Genomic DNA, 26,366 nt, shown 5'->3' with positions numbered 1-26,366 from the left:
AAGCTACATTTTAAAATATGCCCACCTTCATTCCCAATAGATTCATTACAAGAAAGATTATGAAAAAGCTAAAGGGAAAATGGTCGGATTCCAAAGTCTCCAAGACGATCCTAAACTGGTTCATTACATGAACGTGGCCAAGATACAGTCAGACAGGGAGTATAAGAAAGACTATGAAAAGACAAAGACCAAGTACAACACACCTCACGACATGTTCGATGTCGTGGCGGCTAAGAAGGCACAGGATGTGATCAGCAACACCAACTACAAACATTCTCTCCACCACTACACCTACCTGCCGGATGCCATGGACCTGGAGCTGTCCAAGAACATGATGCACATACAGAGCGATGTAAGTGCTGTGTTTCCCAGGGGACCAGCCCTCAGTTCCCAGAATGCTCCTGGTTCTCACTCCTCTTCCTTCCCACTATAGAATGCCTACAAGGAAGATTATAACAACTGGATGAAGGGCATCGGCTGGATTCCGATTGGCAGCCTTGACCAAGAAAAAGTTAAGAAGGCAGGGGATGCTCTGAGTGAAAAGAAATACAGGCAACATCCAGACACACTCAAGTTCACCAGCATTGTGGACTCCCCGGTGATGGTGCAGGCAAAGCAGAACACCCAGCAAGTCAGTGATGTGAGTACAGACGGGGTGTGTGTGTGTGTGTGTGTGTGTGTGTGTGTTGGGGGTAGGGGCTCTTTTAGGGGTAAGTACCAGATCAATATGTTTACGCTTATGCCAATGTCTTTTTATTTCTAATTTAATATTAAATTAGAATTTAGATTTTAATGTTTATATTTATAAATTATTAATGTATATGATTATCTATATTAAATATAGACATATTTAGATTTAGATAATTAGAAGAGTTTACCTAATTATAAATTAAATTATAATTAGAACACTAATTATATTCAGTGTTAAAGCTATGGGGGCTAGAGAGATGGCTCAGTGTTTAACAGCACTGACTGTTCTTGCAATGGACCTGGTTTGGTTCCCAGCACCCATATGACAGCTAACAACTACCCATAGCTCCAGTGCCTTCTGACCTGCGCAGGCACCGAACATGTGGTGCACAAACATACATGCAAGCAACATGCTTATACACATAAATTAAATAAATTTTAAATTATTAAGTAAGTGAAAAGAAAAATTTTAAATTTAGCTTAGGCATTTTTTAAAAAAATTCTCCAGGCACTAACTTTTTAAAACCATCATTTATAAAAATCTTCCTTTTCATCTGCCGTTAAAAGACTGTCTTATTGGAGACATTTGAAAATATTCTATTTACCAGATGGATATAGGATGTCTAGAACCAAGCTACACCTCCCAATTCCCTCCCTCTACTTCCTCCCCCATCTCCCTCCTTACTGGATACATTTGACAGGCACAAAAAGTTATCCCAGACTTGATGTGATAGCACACTCTTTTCATCCCAAAACGTGAGCATCTGAAGATTTAGGCCAGCCTCAGGTGCATAGCAAGATCCATAGAGGAAAGAGAAGGCAACAAAGGAAAGGAACGCAGTGGCAGTTCTGCTAAGAACAACTCCTTTACGTGTGTAGTTAATGAGTTTTCCTTTCAGTGAGGTGTGGAAGGCATTCCGTTTTTGTGTCTGTGTACTGCAGATCTTATACAAAGCTAAAGGAGAGGACGTGAAGCATAAGTACACCCTGAATCCTGATCTCCCACAGTTTCTCCAGGCCAAGTGCAATGCTTACAACATAAGCGACGTGAGTACTGCGGGTCTCTCGTGGGGGTGAGAAAGCTCAATATGACAAAGAAATAGAGCTTTAGGAAAGCCTCTGGATAGTTATGTAAGCCAGCTTCCCACTCTTGGGCCCAGCCGAGCACATCTCAGGATGGTGGCTCTTGACTCTTGAGTTAGCTCTTGGCGAGGAAGGACCCCCTTGGTGAGGTGAAGCACTCTCCTTGACACAGAGTCCGTTGCATATTCCCTTACTGCTTCTGCTTAGTTTTCTAGTTGACCCATGGGAGAGGAGCTAGAGTCCTCCAGGAGAAAGTGAAAATAAATGAAATCCTTATTCATTGGTTTACTTTTTTTTTTTTTTTTAAAACAATAACCGTAGAATGTGTAAGGCTGGCCTCCAAGTCTCTTCTTGGCCATCCTTCAGGACAAGACAGCTTCATTCTCTCTCATTAGCCATCACTTACCAGAGTTCCCATAGCCTTTACTGTTCCCTCCTTAATCCACTCTGGATTTCCGACATCCCTGTTCTGTGTGTGCCAAGGCCAGATTTGGGTGAATATTCAGTGCGGAGACTATTGATTTTGTGCTACGTACAAAGTGTGACCCTTGGCTGACAAGGTCTTCTAGAAGAGGACATGTGATTGGGGGAATCTCACACACCTGAGAGAACCGAAGAATCCCAGTGCTTGAGGGATTCCCGGGGTGGTTAGTAAATAATGCACTGACCTCCTTTGGCTTTCTACCCCAGGTCTGCTACAAAAGGGACTGGCACGACTTAATAGCCAAAGGCAACAATGTCCTGGCTGATGCTATCCCCATCACAGCGGCCAAGTCATCAAGAAACATCGCCAGTGATGTGAGTAAAGTTTTAGGCCAAACTCGAGTGGCTGCTTTTTTAGAAAGTTCTCGGACACACGCTTGCTTGGGTACATACAGTTAATGACATCCAACCTCTCCACAAAACATTATTTTGAAAACCTGCCATCTTTTTGACATTGTTGAGATTTTTTTTTCTCCAGATGACTGCATTCAGTAGCAGTGTCCTGAGTCTGACAGTAGCTCTCTCCCTTGACTCATGGCCAAAATTACCTCCACTGACGTATTGCCCTGACAGCTCACATATATTTTCAGTGAGAACATGAAGTGAATGACAGTAACATGTTAAATTCAGATGACTGCCTGCATTGCCATTGCATCAAATAGAATGGAGAATGTTACATATCTGTAGATATTTCATAAGCCAAGTGGGACCCCTGCCCCTTTTGGAATATAATTGTAATTATTCCAGTCAATTGATGTCATTTTATCTATGATTTTATATATATTCATATATATATGAATATTTATACATAGAGAAAGAGTCTCATCCTTAAAAATACAGTTTTAGGCATTCATGTCTTGCAGGGTTATAATCTTGACTTGAGAAAAGAGAAGAAACCAGCCATGTGTATAGTCTACATAGGAGAAAGGGGTATAAAGACACTATAGCTTTCCTTGCAGACATGGACTGAAAATACCTTTCTCAAAGCTTTGTACACTGTACTCATCACTCTGAAATACACTTTTGATTTATATTGAAAGTGAAAGTTCGAAGCATAACTGTGCTCTTTCCTAGGCTAGTAGGTTTACAGTGTGTTCTCTAATATATCTAGTGATTTCTTGGTAACTTTTGACCTACCAAGTCCTTGTTTATGAATTCCTCTTTACACTGACAGTGCTCAGTGCCTGTAGGGTTCAGGTAGATTTGGATTCTCTTGAATACTATTGAGGGTTTGACCTATCACAGGGTATCTCAATCTGCATCTTAAGGGTAGTCCCAGCAGTGAAAGAACGTGAGTAGATTTGCTTTGGCTTGGGTTTTTACTGATGGGAAAGCCTATAGGTTTTGCTGGAGTTCCTTCATTGATTTGCAGTTACTTCAGCCCTGAGTTTGCAGAGGGAGCAGCTGATGGAGGGACTGGGTGAAAGCCCAACTACTTCCATGGCTGATACTCACATCCATGACCAGAAATTGCATACTGGATTAGAAAACACCACATCCCCATGAAGCTAAAAGACATTGATCCTATATTTGGAAAGTAGCATGTTCATATTCTGGTTGATTTTAACATTCTGTTTACAAATCATCTGTAGGAGTCAAACAAAAGGGGAAAAATTATATAATTTATCATGGGACTCCCCTGAAGTTTCTGCAGAGTTTAAAGGGGTTTTGCTATGCATTTTTTTGGGAGATGTGTGGTATGTGTTTCATGAACACTCATAAAGTCATAAATCCTGTTTCCTTTTGTGTGTGAAAAAAAATTGTTGTTCCTAATGTTCCCAGGTCTAGGACTTGGCTAAGCAAGTTTTATCTCCACAGTATAAATACAAAGAAGCTTATGAGAAGGCAAAGGGAAAGCATGTTGGTTTCAGAAGCCTCCAGGATGACCCCAAGTTGGTCCATTATATGAATGTGGCAAAGTTGCAGTCAGACCGAGAATACAAGAAAAACTATGAGAACACCAAGACCAGTTACCATACCCCCGGGGACATGGTTAGCATCACTGCTGCAAGGATGGCCCAGGACGTGGCCACCAATGTCAACTACAAACAACCAATACATCACTATACCTACCTGCCTGATGCCTTGAGTCTTGAGCACACAAGGAATGCCAATCAAATTCAGAGCGATGTAAGTATGTGCTACATAACAACCCAAAGGCATTTGTCCTTAAAGGATGATCATTTCTGTCTACTTGATTCGGCTTTAAAATGCTGTAAGATACTTTAAAAATACACATTAGAATAAGCAATGGTCATTCAAAAACTTTCAAAGGTACATGTTGCTGACCTCCCGTACTTACATTGTAAACATTGACATTGTGTCTGTTAACTTATGGATGAAATTAGGACCACATTCTTCTAATGACATGAGGTACTTCAATTCTCAGCCAAAGGTGGGCCTGCTTCAGTGGTAACAGCTGTGTGATGCTGAACTGAATTTGTTCTGAATTCAGTAAAGTTTTTTTTCTTCTTTTAAACTCAAGGTCACACTGTCATCCGTGTAAATCTATGTAATGAGTCATAGCTAATGAACTGGGAAGGCTTCTACTCGCAACATGAATCACAGCAAGCCCCACGGGGAGCTGTTTAAAATTCAGGGCATTTCGTTCTGCAGATTTCTGTAAGACTTGTTCTCTCCCAGGGAAGAAATAGTATTTGGTCATTGAGCTGTCACTGAAAATCTCTCGCCAGCTGAGACCAGGAATAACTTGGGTGCACAGTGTGGGTGAAACTCAAACTTACAAAGTTTTTAGTGGAATCAAAAGGAACCCCCAATGTATTGTCAAAGGATATAAAAAGAAGTTCATCATGCCCATGGAAATACATGACCTTATCCAACAATACACCTGCGTTGGCTTATTTTGAGTTCCTGGGAATAAGGTGAATGACAGACACACTCACAGAGGAAATAATTGCTTTCATTTCTTTGGGGGTAGAATTGCCAGTCCCAGAACCTTCACTGCTCCCTAGGCTACCTTCTCATATGAGCTTCCTCGTTTGCAGAATGTGTACAAAGACGAGTACAACAGCTTCTTCAAGGGCATCGGGTGGATCCCCATCGGCTCCCTGGAGGTGGAGAAAGCCAAGAAAGCAGGCGACGCTCTGAATGAGAGGAAGTACCGACAACACCCGGACACCATCAAGTTCACAAGTGTGCCCGACTCCATGGGCATGGTGTTGGCTCAGCAGAACACAAAGCAGCTAAGTGATGTAAGAGTTTTTCCCTTTAGCTCATGAATAAACCCCATAGCCAAGCCACCACACCAGGCTCCTTCATTCATTATATGAGGGTGTAGCACAGAAAACGTTTTCAGAGGTTAAAGCCCGGGCTACTTTGGAAGTAACCAGGTTGAAATTGAAGACAGGGAAAACAGGCAGCCTTTCCAACTCTGCTGTATTTTCCCAACCCATGTAATTCATAAGTAGGACCTGCTCATTATACGTGGGAGATGAGTGTTTCTATTATCATCTTCAATTGGGTCTGAACTGCAGAATCTGTTGATTGCTCTGAGTGTCAGGAGTTCTCCCAGATACACAGAGAGATGGCATAATGTCCTACTCCTCTTGTGTAATGGCTCGCTCTGTGAGGCGCTCTTAAAATGAGGCCTCTGGGGAAGAGACCAGCAGTCTATTTGTTGTCATCCTTTCTGAGACCCAGTCCCCTTTCTTCTTATCCGAGGCAAATTACTATGCCCAGTGCTTCACATCACCCAGTGCTTTCAAAGTTATTTCACAATGCCTTTGTCAGGAAGAGAAGCAAATTTTAAAACACAAAGATCGTATTTGTTTTAGCCCCAGATGTTGGAAAGTAGGGCACACTTGACTTGCCTCAAACCTGCAGATCATCTGTGGGTTTCATCCCTTCAGGGTAATCCCTGGTCATGTATCACTGCAGAGCTTAAGGATACATTGTACCTCAGTACTCATAAACGCTGAAGATTCTTTTGTGCTGAGAAAGATGTCACTTCTCCTCGAGTTTGAGTTAGCTCGGAAAATGTACTGTCTGCTCCATGACAATAAATCCCATGAGCATAAACTGAGATACTCAAGCTAGAAATAATGTGCTTGTTACTTTGGATGTAACCCCTGTGCCTTCCCCCACATCCTGTACCTTTGCCAAGCTTGTGTCTTGAAGAGCAAGCTTTCTGCAGACATCGTCTTTGACCTGTTACCAACCGGAGTTCCTTGTCTGTCATGTCAATGGCTATAATGACTTAGATTCACTGTCTGGGCTCTCCAATAATAAACTCCCATCCTCTTGTGTGTAAACCCTCTAGGGTATTTCTCCTTGAATTTAAAATTCAAACTTGTTACCTTAGGTGAAGAAACCTCTATTCCATGGTTTGCTCTCCCATCCATCTATGCCACCTCCAATCCCGAGCATCAGGTTGTCCTGAGCTTCTCCATGTGGCTATTCTAGCCTTGGGGCCCTGGATGCTTTTCTGCCTGGAGATCTCCCGTCCACCCAAGTCTGAGCACACACATGCACCTCTCTAACACTGCTTTCATGATCATACAAGTTTCTTTGAGATGATTGTTATATTTGCAGCATATCACAAATTCAGCTATAGTTTATAGTTCACATGCTTATTCAGAAACATGCCTTCTCTATAAGACTATAAGCTCCAAGAGGAGAAATCTGCATTCTTTGTTTTTTTACTTTAAACACAGAACCCACCACCTCAATTGCTAGAATGAAGATACAAATATACAAGCTTCCTGCCCATGATGGTGTATGCATTTATGAAATTCATTCTATTTCATATGGAAAATGCCAATGATACCCTTCCATTTTATAGGCGTGGCTACCTGATGAAGCTCATGCTGTGTCAGCTCATAATATTCACATGCTTCTTTCTTTTCAGTTGAACTACAAAGTAGAGGGGGAGAAAATGAAGCATAAATATACAATGGACCCTGAATTACCTCAGTTTATTCAAGCCAAAGTTAACGCCATCAATATGAGTGATGTGAGTATTTCATCTGGTGTTGCGTAACATTGCTTATGTGAACAGCCCTTTTCTAATTCTGGGTAACTGTTGTACTGAGTCACTCAGGGAAAGCAAACCAAATGTACACCATTTGAAAGCTCAGATGGGAGCCTTTAACAGCAGGAGACTAGAGGTCATGATAACATTTTGCTTAATGTATATTCTTTCTGTGTAAGAGGTGTGACTCACTAGTAGATACCAAAACCAGTTTAGAAAATAGTACCCCAGTTTTGAAAACACAAGGTATGGCAAAGACTAGAAGTAACAGGTGCATATTCTGCCCCAAGAGTAAGTACCACTCTGTACAATTTTGTTTCAACTATTTATTAAAACTTCTAGAAGAGTTCAGTTTGCTTCTGTAATTGCTGTGACTTCTAAAATAACTAGTTATTAGTACTTTAAGTGGTGTCTGGGCATGTAGTTGGTTACAATGTTTAAACCCAAAACTGTGAAGCCAGGATTATAACATGTGCTTGCTGTTTTAGTTAGGAGAGATGACAGAGGCTCTGGTTAGTCAACAAAATGACGGACTGGGTATTAGGACTATCTTGTGCCTCACTGGTACAGATAGGCATAATTATGCTCTAATTGTATTTTCAGAGAAAAGTTTTATTTTAACAGGAAGGGTGAGATGTAGGAGGAGCTAAGGGGGAAGGAGTACTGAGAGGAAGAGAAGGAGTAAGGAGAGGAGAAGAAGAAGGAGAGGAGAAGCTAGGTGATGAGAGAGAAAGAGAGGGTGGGGCATGGAGGCAGATGTTCACATGTCTGCACCAGTCAAACATAGTTGATATATCTAGGTTGAGTATTGGGTTGCACTTCTGATTGAGCATTACCAAACTTATAAAACCTTTGATTAACATTTTTTTTTAAATTGTATAAAAGCAAAAAGAAAAAGGGAGCATGGGATAGGGGTTTTCTAGGGAGGGGAAATGGGGAAAGGAGATGGCATCTGAAATGTAAATAAAATATCCAATAAAAAAAAATAACATGTGCTTGCAATGTCAGGAGCTTGGGACACTTGTCATTGATACTAAGGCTGAAGACTAGAGAATTTCATCCCAGCCCAGGCAACATAGTAGGACCTCATCTCAAAAATAAATAAATAAATAAATAGATAAATAAAACAAATAAATCCAGGATATGAATTATAATTTTAAAAATGTAATTAAACCTGAGGGGAAATTTTAATCTGTTCATTTATTTTCTACATATTTTAGACAGGATCTCATTATGTAACCAACACTAACCTAGAATTCCCTATGTCGCAAAGCTGGCCTGGAACTCAGAGATCAGCCTGCCTCTGCCTCCCAAGTGCTAGAATTAAAGGCATGTGCTACCATGCCAAGCAACTACTCATGTCTTAATGATGACTTACTTTTAAAAAAAAAAAAAAGATAGCTTAGTCTTAGTTATTCTTCTTAAATTTTAAGTACTGATTTTTTTTGTTTTCTTTGTTTGTTTTGGTTTTTTTTTTTAATAATGTCTATGCTTTTGGTTCATTTAAAAATTTTTCTCAGTTCAGTATTAAAAGCCCTTAACAATGAAAGCCACAGGAGTGGTAGCATATCTGAATTTTTAAATTTTGATAACAAATTTCTCTAACTTTGAAATACTTTATTATGAAAAGTTTGCCACAAATATGAACAGTCTTCAGGGAGAGATTGAAAGTACAGAAATGTATGAAGTGTTGTCTTACGTTCAAAGCATACCTTTCCATTGCTTTGTCACACAAACATAGACCCTGTGTCATTAGCTGAGATTATACTGTGTATTGTTTATTGGTTTTTTTTTTTTTTTACTGGTTTTGTTGTTGAGTTGGCTTGTTTTGTTTTGTCTTCTAAATCAGGGTCTTCCTGCATATTCCAGGCAGGTTTTAAACCCACAGTCCTCCTTTCAGCCCTTCAATGCTATGACCTCTGGCCTCCATCTCCAGCCCCTTTTACAGTTTACAAAAATAACATAACAGACACTCAGGCAATGAACTAGTCACTTAGCCACAGGTTCTCTTGGTAGAGTGGAATGTAGACGTCTTGTGAAAGACACCTTGCTCTCCAGGTTCAATTTGTCCTTTAATGATGTCAAGTGATAAAGCAACCCTTTGTTTCTCACAGGCTCATTACAAAGCAGACTGGAAGAAAACACTTGCCAAGGGTTACGACTTGAGACCAGATGCCATTCCCATCGTTGCTGCCAAAAGTTCAAGGAACATTGCTAGTGACGTAAGGGAAACGCTGTGTGTTTTACTGTCTGTACATTGTGCATAAGACCACGATCTATAGAAGGAAACACATGAAGAGATTACACCATAAAGTATTCCTTATTTCCCCATTGCCAGAGATATTTTCCTATTATTTCACTGAAAAATATTTTTTAAAACCTCATTACAAAGAAAAAATTACAGAAACATTTTTTTTTTTAATTTTAATGACAAAAACAAAAATACACCTAAAAGCGAAGCTTCTGGAAAAAACATTTGTTCTTCCCTGTCTTGTATCACACCTCAAACTTGACCTTGGCCTCCCCCCTGGCCTTGTGTTTCAAAGCTGGGTCCCTGAACACATCCTTGTTGACAACAGTCTTGTCCAAGGGGATATCCACAGAGTACCGTGTCGGCATGAGGTGGTTGTAGTTATAAACTTTCACAAAGGACTTGATCTTGGATCGCTTGGCGATTTTCTTCTTGCCCGTGGCAGCTGTCACTTTTCGGGGATAGCCGTCAATCCCAGCCACCAGAGCATGGCTGTAAGGGCGGTCTGAGGTGCCATCATCAATGTTCTTAACGATGATGGCTTTGCGTCCGGAGTAGCATCCAGCCAGGACTAGCACCATCTTCCCAGGTTTTATGAACTTGCCCATTTCGACAGCAAGAAGCAGGCACCCAGAAGAAAGGCACATTTTCTTTTTAACTATGGAAAGTTGGGAAATCTTAACTGGTTTTACTGTGAACTTGAATTTTTTTATTTTGATTTTTGTCAGGAAAAAAAATCTCAGTATACTAAAATATCACTAGTCTCCAAATATTTTTTTAAAAATATACCGTTTTAATTTAACAATTTATTTATATAAGAAAAATCTAGTGAAACGAGAGAAACTGGGAAGACATTAAGTTAAATTACAATGTTTTAATTGTTCTTTAAACCAATTATATATTCTAGAAGAATTGATATAAGTATCATAATAGAGTATGAATTCATTCATTTTAAGTTCAATATTTTAATTTGTAGTAGAGCTTTACTGAAATGGAATCATGATTACATACTTTTTAAAAAGTAGTGTAAATTATTTATGAAAATGAGGTAGAAATATGTAACTTCTTAATAAGCTTTTTCAGGAACCTTTAAGCACATCCAAAAAAATCCACTAATGAACAATCAAGATATAAATTGAAAATTATTATATTATTTCTTATTCTCAGAACAAGTGTTGTAGTCATCCATTAGAAATATTTTTTCAAGTTGTGCATTAATATGCCAAAGATATCTTGAGTATTCCCTATATGCTGGCTGAACTTGGCTTTGTATAGATTGTTAAATAAATTCAGTTTATATCAAACTGTCTGGTCCTCTCTCCCAAACAGTGCAAATACAAGGAAGCCTATGAGAAAGCCAGAGGCAAGCAAATTGGCTTTCTCAGTCTTCAGGATGACCCTAAGCTGGTTCACTACATGAATGTGGCCAAAATACAATCAGACCGTGAGTATAAGAAGGGATATGAGGCCAGCAAGACCCGGTACCACACACCCCTGGATATGTTCAGTGTGACCGCTGCAAAGAAGTCTCAGGAAATTGCGACCAACAGCAACTACAGGCAGCCCTACCACAACTACACTCTCCTGCCTGATGCCTTGAATGTAGAGCACTCCAGGAACGCTATGCAGATCCAGAGTGATGTACGTACCAGTCAGCAGTTGGTGTGGTCAGCTTCCCGTGCCTGTGGGAGGGAGGGAAGAGCCAGAGTCATCAGTAACCTGCATCTCATACCTGACCTAGGTCACTGTTCTTCCTAGGGATTTGCAGCGTGAGAGTATTTCATTCATGTAACTAACTACCTGTGACTCAAATCATTGTTAAACATCCATTTGTGTGTGTGTGTGTGTGTGTGTGAGAGAGAGAGAGAGAGAGAGAGAGAGAGAGAGAGAGAGAGAGAGAGACCTGTGTGTGTGACCCTCATGTGGTGTGTTCTGTGACAGAATTAAGATCTATAATATTATTCCCAGTACAATTTTTAAAATTTCATCCTGTTTTTGTTGTTGCTTTGTTTTGGTTTCATTTCATTTCATTTCATTTCATTTCATTTCATTTCATTTCAGTTTAACTTTATCTGAAGCACACTATGTAGTACAAACTGATCTTGAACCCGCAATCCTGTCTCAGCCTCCTGAGCGATAGGATTATAATGTATAATGTGTGCCTAGCTAAGAAAGTTAGTTTTTTAAATGAATTGTTACCTTAGGATTTCCAGAGTTTTTGTTTGTTTGTTTGTTTGTTTGTTTTTTGAGACAGGGTTTCTCTGTGTAGCCCTGGCTGTCCTTGAACTCACTCTGTAGACCAGACTGGCTTCAAAGTCACAGAGATCCACCTGTCTCTGCCTCTCCAAGTACTGGAGCTAAAGGTGTGTGCTACCACTGCCTACCTATACTTATTGATATATTTGTTTGCTTGTTTGTTTGTTTTAGGATTTCCAGTTTAAGACCACCATAAATACAATCATTTTTATAACTTTTTTCTAAAAGACTATAATGAGTAAACATTCTCTCTCTTCTCAGTACCACCCCCTTCTCTTTTTAATAATAAGTTCTGTAGCCAAAGAAACCCAAGGTCTACTTTTTTTCTGAAATGGATTTTTCTCTCTTCATGATATAGAATCTATACAAATCTGACTTCACCAACTGGATGAAAGGTATCGGCTGGGTTCCAATAGACTCCTTGGAAGTGGAGAAGGCAAAGAAAGCTGGAGAGATTCTGAGTGAGAGGAAGTATCGCCAGCACCCAGAGAAGCTGAAGTTCACGTATTCCATGGACACCATGGAGCAGGCACTTAACAAAAGCAACAAGTTGACTATGGATAAGGTAAGAGCCCATGGGCTAGCCTTAGCCCGAGAAGCTAAGGATTGTGATTGTGGAGCCTCTGATTGTGGAGCCTAGAGTACCCTTTGTAAGACTTCAACACTTTTGTTTCATGCTTACAGGCAGGGTGTGTGTATGTGTGTACATATATCCATGAAAGTGATACACACATATATGTATACATATATATGCTCATACTTTTTAAAGAATATTATGGATTTCACAATCTCGATGTATCTAGAGAGCTCTTCTCTATTGACTTTTGATGAGACAGCACTACCAAAGTTCCACATCATTATAAAGGAGAACCAGATGGTGCTCGTGTCAGGAACAGGGCTTCCATATTTAGTCATGATTTTTCTCACTCTCAGACTTAACCTTTTCCACCATGTAGATGTGTCTCTCCTCTTACTCCTGTTGTTACAAACTTAACTCCATGGTAAAGTCACATGCTGGTCTTCTTATTACAGAGGCTGTACACTGAGAAGTGGAACAAAGACAAGACCAGCATTCATGTCATGCCTGACACTCCAGACATCTTGCTCTCCAGAGTAAACCAAATCACCATGAGTGATGTAAGCATATGTGTAGCAAAGAAGGGGGAGGGGAGGATGCTGGAATCAGGGCCTCATTGTAACTCAAGTAACAAGACACTGTTGTTTCTCTGGCTTTTGGTTTAGAAACTCTACAAGGCTGGCTGGGAAGAAGAGAAGAAGAAAGGCTATGATCTCAAGCCTGATGCCATCTCAATAAAGGCTGCAAAGGCCTCCAGAGACATCGCCAGTGACGTAAGTGCTTCCACAGGAACCTTAAGGATGAGTGAGGGTGCAGAGAAGCCAGGCTTGTGCCTGGTCAGGAGGTGGGATCAGCTCGCTTGCTGGACACACTATCCCAAGACAGTTCCCTTTACGCGGGCCAGTTACCCTCTAATCATTTGTTCATTGTCCAATGTAAAAATGATAAGGTCTTGCTAAAATAAGTTATATCAAGAGTTATAAAAGACAATTCTAAGAAAATTTAAGGGTGGGATCTATGTACTTTACCTATGAGATCTGTGGCCAGCTCTTACCCTAAGGACCCACTAAGGAATTGCACTTGTGGCGTTTTCTGTGCTATACAGTGTGGGAGGGAAGAGGGAAGACGCCACTTTTGAGCTTACTCTCCGTTTGATGCACAGAGCTGTTGCTCCCTGGCTTGGCTGCCCCCTCTGTGCCTCAGTATAGGAAGCTCTTTAAGTTCTTTACTTCTACCAAAGCTAAGTGTGTCCAGAGAATCACATGTTATTCTCTAGCCTGCACCATGTATGTCATTGCCATATTTCTTTTCTGTCCACAGTACAAGTACAAGCAAGCCTACGAACAAGCCAAAGGGAAGCACATTGGCTTCCGCAGCCTGGAAGATGACCCCAAGCTGGTGCACTTCATGCAGGTGGCCAAGATGCAGTCAGACCGGGAATACAAGAAGGGCTATGAGAAATCCAAGACATCCTTCCATACACCAGTGGACATGTTCAGTGTGGTGGCAGCCAAGAAGTCTCAGGAAGTGGCCACCAACGCCAACTACAGGAACATAATCCACACCTACAACATGCTTCCTGATGCCATGAGCTTTGAGTTGGCCAAGAACATGATGCAGATTCAAAGTGATGTACGTGAAAGTGATACACATTGGTAGAGCCATTACCTGTATCATAAGCCATTACCTGTATCATAAGCCATTACCTATATCATAAGCCATTACCTATATCATAAGCCATTACCTATATCATAAGCCATTAGCTGTAATCATAAGTAGTGCATAGGTGACCATACACAATGTCATTTCAAAATTCCTAAAAGAAATCCACATGTAGTTTCTTGAAGATGTGTTTTACTCATCCCCTTGGGCTGAATTCACTTCTTTTAATGAAATGAGGTCTACTCTAGAAACTAAAATCTAATCTCTCACTTTTGGTGCTACAGTCACTATTGACTTCTGAATTCGGCAACAGCAAATTGATTTGTTTTTTGAGAGAATCCACTGAAGGGAACAAGCCTAGCAAAGAGGATGAAAGGCTCTTGGTTGAAGGGTGAAAGAGAAAGACCAGCACTGTGGTATACATCTGTGACCTCAGGACTTGTGCAGCCCCAGCCCTTTACTCCCAACCCAGTGCCATCCACTTTCTGTGGCTGCACTTGCACTTCTGTCTGCTGCCAGCACAATGGTTAGGAGGTGGTGAGCGAGGCAGCTTCAGGAATGAATACAGGGAAGACAGAGGGATTCCAGAGTCATTCTAAAACAATGTGCATTACAGAAATAAAAGCAGGCCCCATCAAGCCAGGCCTAGATTTCTCATTGGAATGGAAACTTGGGCAATGCATTGTCAGAGAGACACATCAATCTCTAACTGAAAGCACCATGTACAGTTTTAGGGGGAAAATGTCTCAGCTGAGGGGAAAACCCCACACTAATTGTACTAAGTGCTAATCAGGTTTCTGGTTGGCATTAAGAAATTGTCACAGTGGCAGATGATCAAAGACTTACTACTGGAGAGAAAAATCTGGTTTTAGGATTCACCTATCAATGAAGGGAGCTCGACTAACAGCATGGAACGGGTCAGGGGATTGTAATCACACGGGGCATGAGCCCATTTACTGGTTCTTTACGTGCTTTCTTTATGAAGATGTCAAGAAAAATAAATCACCAAAATATTTCTTTTTAATTTCTTATGAGATGAGATATGAAAGACACAAAAGGCTGGGGTGTGGTAGTTGGTGTTTAGTCTGCTGCACGTGGAAATGATGGCATGGCAAACACATCCGTGATTCATAGGAAACTTGAGTCCTTCTGATCATTGATTTGTTTTTCTCTCTGGTAGAATCAGTATAAGGCGGACTATGCTGACTTCATGAAGGGCATTGGATGGCTCCCCCTTGGCTCCCTGGAAGCTGAGAAAAACAAGAAAGCCATGGAGATTATTAGTGACAAGAAGTACCGGCAACACCCAGACACTTTGAAGTACTCTACATTAATGGACTCAATGAACATGGTTTTGGCCCAGAATAATGCAAAGATTATGAATAATGTAAGTCCTGCAGCAGTGTGTTGCACCACACACATCAAAGCGAATTTATTACATTCAATCCACAGGTTTTGTGAACAGCTGGGAGAGACCATTCTTGAGGTTTGCTTTACTTAGAAAAAAGGTTCTATAGACTATAAAAAGATAGAAATTACTGCCGGGCAGTGGTGGCGCACGCCTTTAATCCCAGCACTTGGGAGGCAGAGGCAGAGGCAGAGGCAGGTAGATTTCTGAGTTTGAGGCCAGCCTGGTTTACAGAGTGAGTTCCGGGACAGCCAGGCATACACAGAGAAATTTTGTCTCAGAAAACAAACAAACAAACCAACAAACAAAAAAGATAGAAATTATTCTTAATTAGTAGTCCCCAAATGTTTAATGAATTGTCCACTTCATTGATGTAACAAAATGAACACTTTTCCTTTTATTTTGTTTTTGTTTGGTTTTGTGATATGGTCTCAAGTAGCCCAGGCTGGCCTCGAATTTTTTATGTAACTAAAGATGATGTTGAATCTCTGGTCCTCCTGCTTCTACTTCCTAAATGCTAGAAGTATGTCACCAGGGTTGGCTTATGTAGGGTCAAACCCAGTGTATGTGAGGTTTGCACTCTACTGACTGAGCCGTGTTCCCAGCCTAGAGTCCATCCTTCGACTACTCAGTTTGAGAGTGAGTCCTGCCTGTGTCAGGCGAGGCTGCTGTTGCTGCTGAGCTGTTGGGGCCCAAGCTCGAGTCCCTGTTTGGGCGCCAAAATAATGTTGGGGTCCACATTAGCCCCACGTTGGGGCAGCCAAAATAAATGTCGCAGCCCAGGCAAAATGTTGAGGCCCGGGCCGACCCACGTTTGGGTGGCCACTGTATCCCAGCCCAAGCTGCTGCTCCAGTCTGTAGGTCGGGTTTCAGCAAGAGCGAGGGTGAGGGCAGATTCTACCTAATGTCTGATGTGTATGAATCTCTCTCTGGTCTGATGTCTGGTTCTGTCTTCTATAGTCTGATTCTAAGCCACGCCTCTAAGTTACACCTTTAATCATGCCCTTAGGTCTTGTCTCTAACTCTGATCTCTATACTTCTAAGTCATACTCTTAAGTCACACACCTTTAATCTCACACACCTTTAATCTCACACACCTTTAATCTCAAGGTATCTAAACCAAGATTATCGGAGTGTTCTCAGCTGTTGTAGGCTATTGTAATTCAAGTCAGGGTATATGGCTCAAGATGGCTGCAAAGCTGATAGCCACTTTCTGCTAAGAGTCAGCCCCCAACACTGAGCCACTGAGTGCCTGTCAGGAGTGGGAGCCATAAGCAGCGTTCCCACCATTCTGACATAATCACAGAGATTTCCATCCCATGGCTGCAGCTTTGGAACCAGAACATTCCCTGGGCAGTCCTGAGAGTAATTGCCCTACATCACTGCTTCCTTGTGTCACTAATTATTTAGAAAAGCCTTACTGGTTTGGTTTTTCCATATAACTATCTATCTATAAGTCTATACGACTTAATTATCTATAAACTATCAAGACTAATAAGCATATCAACAGTGGACATCTGCATTTAAAGTTGAAAAAAAATTATTGTGCTAGCCCTGGCTGTATCATTGGATCACAATTAGAAATGCCTTTGATTAAGTAAAAACATCATTTGGACCTTAATACTCAACAACTCTAGAAAATGATGGCTCCAATTGACCTGGACAGGTGGCCTGGGTGTCTCCTCTGGAGGCTGACTTGTATAGCTGACTTGTATACCTGACCCAAAGGCAAAGCATGGATCTCAGCATCCCTTTTTATTATTTAGAACCTAAGCTGTCACAAAGATGCATTTATCTTTTAAAATATTAAATGAGATATTTTCAGTCTGGTAGCACCCGGGAATCTAAAGCAGGGGGATCTGGAGACTGAAGCCATCCTGGGCTGCACAACATAATCATGTTTTCAAAACCAAAGAAATAAAAATTAGATTCTTTTTTTTTTGTACTCCCAATATTGATGATGAAAATGTCAGAATAATGATATCAAGGTGAGGATCCTGAAATAAAGGATGCTGATGTTGAGAGAACTTACTGATTATCAAGTTTTCTTATTGCAGAGTAGAGGAGATTGAGCCCCAGACAGACAAGGTACCTCTACAGGATGCACAGTGAATCAGTGCCTGAACCAGATGAGAAAGAGGTTCTAATGACTAGCCTCTGCCTTTCCATAAGAACTCCCACCCCTATACATCATAAACTGCATACTTGTAGTGTGACATAGTCAAATTTAATATGAATAACTTTGCCCTCTTTTAAATTATCATGTATTCAGGTACTCGGTGGCCCTGTTCAGCTTGGGACTACCATATCAGCTTATGTAAAACATTTTCATCATCACCAAAAATTCTAGTGGATAACACTAGGCTAAAGCAAAGACCAGCCACAGACAACGTGCCATTCACCTTATCTATGAGGGAGTTTATAGTAATGTAAAGTTTTAATCAACCTTTGTGAAAACAAAGCCTGGGGCTGTTCCTTATCCTACTGAAATCTTTGTATGTACAGACATACATATACATGTTTCTTGCAGGTTAGAGTTTCTGACCAGAGTTGCTAATATGGAACTTGAGGCTTGCAGTCCTTTTTTAAAAGGATAGTACCTGCAGGAGAGAGGGCTGTTTCAGAGGGGAAAATTGAACTGTAATGCAGGTTCAACAGAGGCTTGGCCAGTGCAGCTGGTGCAGCTTGGCCAAGTGCAGCAGGACCCGCCAGAAGCTGGTCCTTATTGGACCAGAAACCAGAGTGGTGCATGTCCAAGCACTGTTTCTGTGGTAGAAGCAGACTGGAAAATACTGGTGAATGTCTACCAATGGAGAATTTCTTAAGTTAGTTGGATTATACCTCTGCAGATGGAGTAATTTTTCAGAAGACTCCAAGATGTTTAGCCCATATTTTGAAGTAAAGAAAAGCAAGCTGCAGAACGCCTTGTGTTATATGATTTTGAAATAGTATAATCTAGGAGGGAGATTTCACCTCTAGGCTTAAGACAAAGGGATGGGGCACTTTGACCCTCTGTCTTGCACCTCGTCTACCATGTTGGGCTTTTGATTAGAAGAGATACCCAAAACAGCGGCACCTGTGTACACATGATGATGTGCATGTGCGAAGGGAGTCCTTTTTTATGATTTTTCAAACACGCTCTTGCACTTTTCCTCAGCATCTCTATAAGCAAGCATGGGAAGCTGACAAGACGAAAGTCCACATCATGCCTGACATTCCCGAGATCGTTTTGGCAAAAGCAAATGCGATTAACATGAGCGATGTAAGTATAATCCCCACTCCCCCCGTTTCCATCTTTCTGTTTAGCCTGTTCCCACCAGTAATAGAAAATTAACCCAGTGATGTCTCTTCATGTCTGGGAAGGAACATTTAAAAACCAATAGACTGTTGTCTTTTGTTAAAGACAAATGAGCATCTTTCCCTCCCTAATCTTTTCTCTGCTCAAATTTGGAACAAGGCTGTCCGAGGAGGCTGGGATAGCAATTACAGCTTTGAAAAACTATTGGAATTCATTTTTCCAGGTGTCCCTTGAGCTAAGAGACCTACCAGAAAGAGAAAGGCCTAGGGCTGAGCTATAAAAATTGTCCTAAAAAGAGTTAAAACAATGGAAAGAAAAGACAGATATTTTGAACAAGGCCTACAGTAAGGAATATGAAACTTTCATAAGAAAATGCGTTTGATATTTAACTTCATTTCCTTCTTGTCCCAGCTCTGCGTGCTGGGTGGGAAGCCTCCAAGCTTGGCAGTCTTTCTCTCTCTCTTTCTTTTTTTTTTTTTTCATTGTTTGAATTCCCCAGAGATTTAGAATTGCTGATGCTTTTTATTTGACTGTGGAATTCACACTACTGTACAAGTAAAAGAAAGTACTGTGAAACCAGAATGCCTTTTTGGCATGTGATGATGGCTCCTTTGTAGTCATTCTTTGTCTCTTATTTGATAAAAATAAACCAGTAAGAGCCTGCTGGACTTACTCCAAAAGACCACCTCACTTCCTTTCTGTAATGATATACTAAAAACACATTTGAGCTTAAACAGTCGCTTTGTCTTTTCTCCCCCATACAATGATGTTTCTTAGACCATTCAACCACTGAGCCACCAACAGCATATCTGCCCGACACACAGTCTTGCTATCAACGACCAGTCTTCTAGAATAAAGCCAGGTTTTCCTGCTGCCCCTTCTTCTCTTTGCAGAAACTCTATAAACTGTCTCTGGAAGAATCTAGAAAGAAAGGCTATGACCTCAGATCGGATGCGATACCTATCAAGGCTGCCAGAGCGTCGAGGGATATTGCAAGCGACGTAAGTGTGAAGGGCAGCCAGCGAGCAGAGCAGTACAGCCGCAGCCACCCAGTGAATGGGATATAAAAGTGAGCTGTGATCCAGTGCCTGTGGACAGTAGACTCGCTGGACCCCACAAATGCTTCTTGACAATGTTTGTGTGTCTCCACTGGCATTTCTGGAAACCACACAGACAAGACACAATGGGATGCTAATCATGGTAGGACCCTCACAGGCTCAGCGTCCCACCTCAGGAAGTCTAGATGAACTCTCTGCTCCTTGGCCCTGAATTCCCAGCAGGCTACTTCACATAGTGTGGCTAGGGTTTTGATCATTGGTGCTGATGGTGGCTGCTCTTAAATTGTGAGAAAACTTGCAACTCATTGTTAAACCATTAGTGGCTTGGCATCAGCTGTGGTAAGTGAACTCACACCCCAGAAACTGATAAACCTTGTGAACTAGGGTTCCACACACCCTGGGACAGCTGGTGCACTGGGACAAGACTCATGTAAAACTAGATCTGGGCCCCAGAAATCTGCTCTCAGAAGGTTTATGGTGTGGAGCAATGAGGAGCACAGTGCACAGTTCTCCTTGCTGGTCTCGCTTCCCCATTCCCTGCTGTACTCTCCCTTCCCCCTTGTCCTGCACCTTCCCTTCCTATAGTGCTCTCCCAGTGCAGAGAGCTCTACGCTTTCCTATAGTATACTGGAGTCCATTGTCTTTCCTGGCTCCTTCCCTGTAACCTTCACACTCAACCCCACGAACAGAAGCAGATTAACAGGATCCTCACTATTTCCCCTCTGTGGAAGCTGGGTGGGAACAGCAATATTTCTCCTTAGTTTTATCAGTTTGGAAAGGTTAAAAAAAAAATCCTCCAAGATACAAAACTGCTCTAAGATTACGCTGTGGGTTCCATACCTGAACTAGTATTTCAGCAGCAAGTGGCTGGCAGGTTTATTTCCCTGGGCGGCAGCTGGCTGCTCATTTTCCCTCTCATTTGCTGTGATCTTTCCTGTAAGAGCACAGTGTGAGCATAAATCACTGTAGTGCAGGATGATGTGAGCCCCAGTCCTCATTCACCCAGCACGTAGTCTCATAGAAAATGGGGTCTGTAATAAGGACTCTGCTGCCAGGTTTCACAGGGAAATGTCAAAATGTGTTTCGTCAACAGTGGAGCTGAATACAAGTACCATATGAAGTACTGGCACTAAAATATTGATAATAGCATGATTTTTTTTTTTTTTTTTTTAGTTAAGAAAATTGTTCTTCACATTATTCACATTTTCTTCACAGTATAAATACAAGCACAGCTATGAAAAGGAGAAAGGGAAAATGGTTGGTTTTCGCAGTCTGGAGGATGATCCCAAGTTAGTCCATTCCATGCAAGTGGCTAAGATGCAGTCTGATCGAGAGTACAAGAAAAACTACGAGAAGACGAAGACCAGCTACCACACTCCTGCCGACATGCTGAGTGTCACGGCTGCCAGGGACGCGCAAGCCAACATCACCAATACCAACTACAAGCGCCTCATTCACAAGTACATCCTCCTCCCAGATGCAATGAACATCGAGCTGACCAGGAATATGAATCACATCCAGAGTGAGGTAAGACGATCTTCCAGCTGAGGGGTGGCCGGGTCCCCAGCATGGATGGGAACATCGCAGTCTTACCTACCATAGTTTTGTGTCTTAATTGAAGACTTAATTGAAGTCGAGTTTGTCTCTTTTCTTTAAGAATGAATATAAGCAAGACTACAGGGAGTGGTACCGAGGGCTTGGATGGAGCCCAGCTGGCTCCCTAGAGGTGGAGAAGGCCAAGAAAGCAACCGAATACGCCAGCGATCAGAAGTACCGGCAGCATCCTAGCAACTTTCAGTTTAAAAAGTTGACTGACTCCATGGACATGGTGCTGGCGAAGCAGAATGCTCATACCATGAATAAGGTAGAGAGAGCGGTGCTCTTCCTTCCTCCCAAGCAAGGAGAGGCCCTTATTTAGGGAGCTGAACTCAGGTCTCGCTTTCTAGGAAGTGGCAAGTGATTACAGAACATTGCCCTGGGACATTTTGATGTCCATCTCTTACAGTGCCTTCCTTTATCTTATCATTGGGTTAGAAATTACTTAGACTTTCAATGCATATATCCTAAGTACGATGATTCCATTCTTAAGATGGAACAGATGCAAAATGTTATTTTTCCAAATTTGACATTAAAGCTAAGTGTGAGAGGATGCAACTGTAACCTTATCAATTAGAAGGCTGAGCAAGATGATGGGCTCAAGGTAACTGATAGCTAGCTAGTTATATATATATATATAAATATATATTATATATTATATATTATATATTATATATTATATATTATATATTATATATTATATATTATATATTATATATTATATATTATATATTATATATTATATATTATATATTATATATTATATATTATATATTATATATTCACACATATATAATATATGTATAGAGTTTTTTTAAAAAGAATATGAATTTGTTCTTTATTTCTCTTCTGAATCTTATCTTTCTTTACTGTTTTCTACTTTAAAGTAAGTACATTCCAATAGGAAGGAAATTCTATTTTCCTTCCTATTTATCATTAACCATCATTATTGAGACTTAAAAGATCTCTTCTCCCACCCTCTAGCATTTATACACTGTTGACTGGAATAAAGATAAAACCAAGATTCATGTGATGCCTGATACACCAGATATTTTGCAAGCCAAGCAGAATCAGACACTTTACAGTCAGGTAAAGAATGCATGCACATGAATGGCATGTTTTGTTTCAAATCTTACTAAGTTAAAAATTGATGTAATAGACCAGGCAGAGGTGGTGCACACCTTTAATCCAAGTACTCAGAAGGCAAAGGCAGGTGGATTTCTTAAATTTGAGGCTAGCCTGGTCTATAGAGTGAGTTCTGGGATGGCCTGGACTAACTACACAGTGAGATTCTGTCTTGAAAAACCAAAACAACAACAACCCCTGATGTAATAGAAAATAACTTCTGCAAATGCTGGGGGGAAAAATGAGTGAATCAAACTCTTCATTCTAGAGGACTTTCAGGATATCATTAGGAGCATGGGCCTCAGCTGTGTGCCCCAAGGAGGCAGGAACTGTTCAGGGAGCTTTAGTGATCGGGCAAAACTTGGTCTTGCAAAACATTAGGCTGTTCTCTATGACAATGTTGACCTGTTCTAAGTTACTCTGAAGCCAGAAGTGCAGGCCTCTGGGCAAATTAACACTTGTCAAACATCAGAGGATTAAGTAAAGGATTAATTAATAGCGCTAACTCCACAGGTTGACTGAAAGCTAAAAACCCATAATTCTTGTGACTAAGTTAGTACTGAAGTTTTGTATATATAAACCCAATCAATATTTAATCTTCTGTCTTTCTACATTTAAATTGTTAGTTCTCTTTTATGACCTTTGGTTAATTGTTTTAAAGCCTCTAGAAATGTGTTCTAAGTTGTAGATGCATGCTTTCTATCTCAGAAGCAATTAACTCTTGACAGGTGAAGACAGGCAGAGCTTAAATTGCAATTTTCATATCAGAGATGGCTGTAACAGCAGTCCTATATAAAGAGCTTAATAATTACTAGTATAATTTTAGGAATTCTTATAGGACCATCATTAGGAATTTAAAAATCTATTTGTCTATATAGCATCACTATAAGACAGTACAAATCTTTGTTAATCCGTAGAAATGTGCCCAATAGGGTGGGCTAATGCCCAGGATTATATAGTATTGATTTTATAAGGACAGAAAAGGCATATCAGCTGCAGGAATCATTTTCTTAGATTTTTGTCCTCGGGCCTTGCCTCTTAAAGGCTCTTTCATTGTTGTCCCACAGTGAGACATCTCTGGAAGATCACGAGTTTTTAGCCTTTGCTAGATGGCTCCTGACACTATGTCTGTTCCATCTGTATATTCATTGTACTTTGGCACAAAGTAGACTTGCCATAAGTAATTTTTAAAACATAAAACTAGGTCAAACAGGCCTGATAGAAGTTTGGCTTTGGCAACTCTGAGTTGTTTGATACTGAACAAACCAGCTACTCTGAAGTCTGATTCTTTCACGTCTAAAATCAGTGACATTGGATTGCCATGAGGAACAAATGACTACGTAAGGTGCCCAGAACACTACCCAGCATATAGAATGTCCTAGATGACTATTTTGCTATGGTGATTTTAACACGCCTCCAACGAATTTGACTAGAACAGCCAGCACATTTATTTCAACTTACAAAAGGCCATTACTACTATTGTCACATAGGTAGTTGAAATTGTGTGATCTGACTGTCTTTTTTAAGTTATCTTAATGTCAATGTTTAAAACAGTGATCCCAGGCTGCTGTTAATTACAGGGAGAAAGGTACCTTATAAGCATGATAGGACCAGATGGTTGCTAAATAGTGGAGTCTTTGTTCAAATACATCATCACCCCAAAATGAAAGAAAAAAAAAACAAAGCTAGATCACATGATGCAATGCCAGCGATGAGTCTACTCCTATCAAGCCACCTGCTTGGTTTTGTATGTGTTCAGAGTCAGGGTAGATGGTTCTTGGGTTCTGTATCCACTCTCTAGATATACTTTGGTGCGTCTGCGATTTTAATATAGGATGAATAGTGCTAAAGAGTCTCTTTACTTTTCAGAAATTCTATAGACTTGGTTGGGAAGAGGCTCTGAAGAAAGGCTATGATCTCCCTGTTGATGCAATTTCTGTCCAGCTAGCCAAGACATCAAGGGACATTGCTAGTGACGTAAGTCCTGATATGGGGAGAAGAATGTATTTTCATCTGGGTGAGAGATGTAGTATTGATTACTATTGAAATGTACTTCTGTTTCTTCACCTCTATTATACTTTCTCAGAATTGCCTCCCCCCCCCCCCAAAATCAAAGGGGCAGTTTTCTAAGCAGAGTCCCTCTAAGACCCATTATAATAAGGTGCTGTTCCAGATATTACAAAGAAACTAGATATTGTGGGGTTTTTTATGCTTTGCCTAAAATTAATATTCTTGTTTTCTATTTGTCTCTTTTAGACAAATTCAGCCCAGATAATAAATCAACTTTTCCAAGCAGGTGTTGATAGTTTTTACCATAGTTGACGCATATGTCTGAAAATTATGCATCATCACTTTAACTTAGCCCTTCCTTGCACTTGCATAATTATAAAGTTAGCTCTAGGCATTAAAAATTCAGAAAGGTTCCCTTTACATTTTCTTGGTTATGCAGCAATCTGGCTCATAGAAAAAAATGCCATTTTTTTCTCCAAAGGGCAGATTCCATATATGTGTGGAAAAGATGAAACTTTTGGTGACATCCTACATATGGTCCCCATATTCACTGTTTTTTTTATAAATTATATTTCATTTGCATATAAATAAATATTTCAATTTGCTAATCCAAAAAAAAATAACTAGAAGAAATTCAGATGATCTTGGGTGGCTGAGATAGTTCTGTGGGTCAGTGAGCTTGCTGCAAGTCTGACAATCTGAGTTAAAGCCCACATGTTAGAAAAGGAGAACTGATTCCTACAGGTTGTCTTCTGACCTCCACATGTATACTGTGGCATGTGTAGCTACACATGTACATACACACGAGTCAATAAATAAGTAGAATAAGATTAATTTTTGGGAGCTGTTTTATTGTGACAGTGACTGCTGCCAAACCTAATAGCCTGTGTTTGATCCTAAAGATCCACAAGATAGAAGGAAGAATATGACTCCCTTAAGTTATTCTCTGACTTCCACATGTGCACTGTTAAAAAAGAGCATTCTCTCTCTCTTTTTCTCTCTCTGTCTCTCTCTCTCTCTGTTTCCCTGCATGTATGTATCTCTGTGTTTCTATGTACCATTTTTTTAAATTATAGTTATAAAAACTGCAAAGAATATTGGTTTTAGAGGAATTAATTACCAAAATGTTATAGGGGCACATTACCTCTTAAAACCTTTAAAACAAACGATGATTTACAAACCAGGCATATTGGCCCATGCTTTTATTCCCCACACTCATTAGACAAAGTCAGGCAGATCTCTGTTACAGAGTTTGAGGCCAGCCTGATCTACATAGTTAGTATTAGGACAGCCAAAGCTACATAGTAAGATCCTGTGTTAAAATGAAACAAAAAAGAGAACAATCGCAATTCCATGTATAGGTTGACCTAGAAGAGGAGGAAGAAAGCCTAAAAACAGAATCAGACAAGAAATTCAAAGAATACAAGGGGAAAGTCTGTGTAATTTAACCATGGCACTCCAAAAAATACCAGGAAATAATTTGAACTCTCTGGCTTTCAGATCAAGACCTCATTAAATCAAGCTGAAATAATGCTGAGTACACATGATAAAGCAAACTCATTTTCATTTAGTGGTATATGCTAATAATAAGGTAATAATTGAAAAGGCATCAGCAATTTCCAGGCAACCCAATGGCCAATGTTTCCCTATTCCTCTTCTTGCAAACCCACTTGAAACATTACAGTTAATTTAGCTGCCTGTGAACTTTCCCACCACAGGAGAAACTGTAGTCTCTCTCGGCTTCAAATGGTTCTTATATCTGTAACATTTCATAAAGTTAGAGGTAGGTTTGAAGTATGTTGTTTAATAAATTAAACTAATGGGGTTTAGAGTTGGAAGATAGAGCAGTTGTTCAGTTCAATCTCTTGCCTGATGTTCT

At 40.5% G+C, this 26,366-nt stretch overlaps 1 protein-coding gene and 1 pseudogene across 1 annotated transcript in view; one reads left to right on the top strand and one right to left on the bottom strand.

Moving 5' to 3' along the window:
* Positions 1–26,366, top strand: part of Neb (nebulin) — a 194,298-nt gene that overhangs the window by 43,233 nt on the left and 124,699 nt on the right. The window contains exons 31-50 of the mRNA XM_076928308.1: positions 41–352; positions 434–640; positions 1,633–1,737; positions 2,464–2,571; positions 4,075–4,386; positions 5,262–5,468; positions 7,124–7,228; positions 9,361–9,468; positions 10,827–11,138; positions 12,112–12,318; positions 12,786–12,890; positions 12,996–13,103; positions 13,651–13,962; positions 15,173–15,379; positions 18,558–18,662; positions 19,592–19,699; positions 20,972–21,283; positions 21,414–21,620; positions 22,337–22,441; positions 24,347–24,454. Coding sequence (XP_076784423.1) covers positions 41–352; positions 434–640; positions 1,633–1,737; positions 2,464–2,571; positions 4,075–4,386; positions 5,262–5,468; positions 7,124–7,228; positions 9,361–9,468; positions 10,827–11,138; positions 12,112–12,318; positions 12,786–12,890; positions 12,996–13,103; positions 13,651–13,962; positions 15,173–15,379; positions 18,558–18,662; positions 19,592–19,699; positions 20,972–21,283; positions 21,414–21,620; positions 22,337–22,441; positions 24,347–24,454 — 3,660 coding nt within the window. The remainder of the gene's footprint in view (positions 1–40; positions 353–433; positions 641–1,632; positions 1,738–2,463; positions 2,572–4,074; positions 4,387–5,261; positions 5,469–7,123; positions 7,229–9,360; positions 9,469–10,826; positions 11,139–12,111; positions 12,319–12,785; positions 12,891–12,995; positions 13,104–13,650; positions 13,963–15,172; positions 15,380–18,557; positions 18,663–19,591; positions 19,700–20,971; positions 21,284–21,413; positions 21,621–22,336; positions 22,442–24,346; positions 24,455–26,366) is intronic.
* Positions 9,736–10,123, bottom strand: LOC117703075 (large ribosomal subunit protein eL27 pseudogene; annotated as a pseudogene).

Source organism: Arvicanthis niloticus, chromosome 2 (genome assembly GCF_011762505.2).
Source record: "Arvicanthis niloticus isolate mArvNil1 chromosome 2, mArvNil1.pat.X, whole genome shotgun sequence".
NCBI classification, from domain to species: domain Eukaryota; kingdom Metazoa; phylum Chordata; class Mammalia; order Rodentia; family Muridae; genus Arvicanthis; species Arvicanthis niloticus.
Note: the sequence above shows the minus strand (reverse complement) of the source record. Positions and strands in the feature narration are given on the sequence as shown.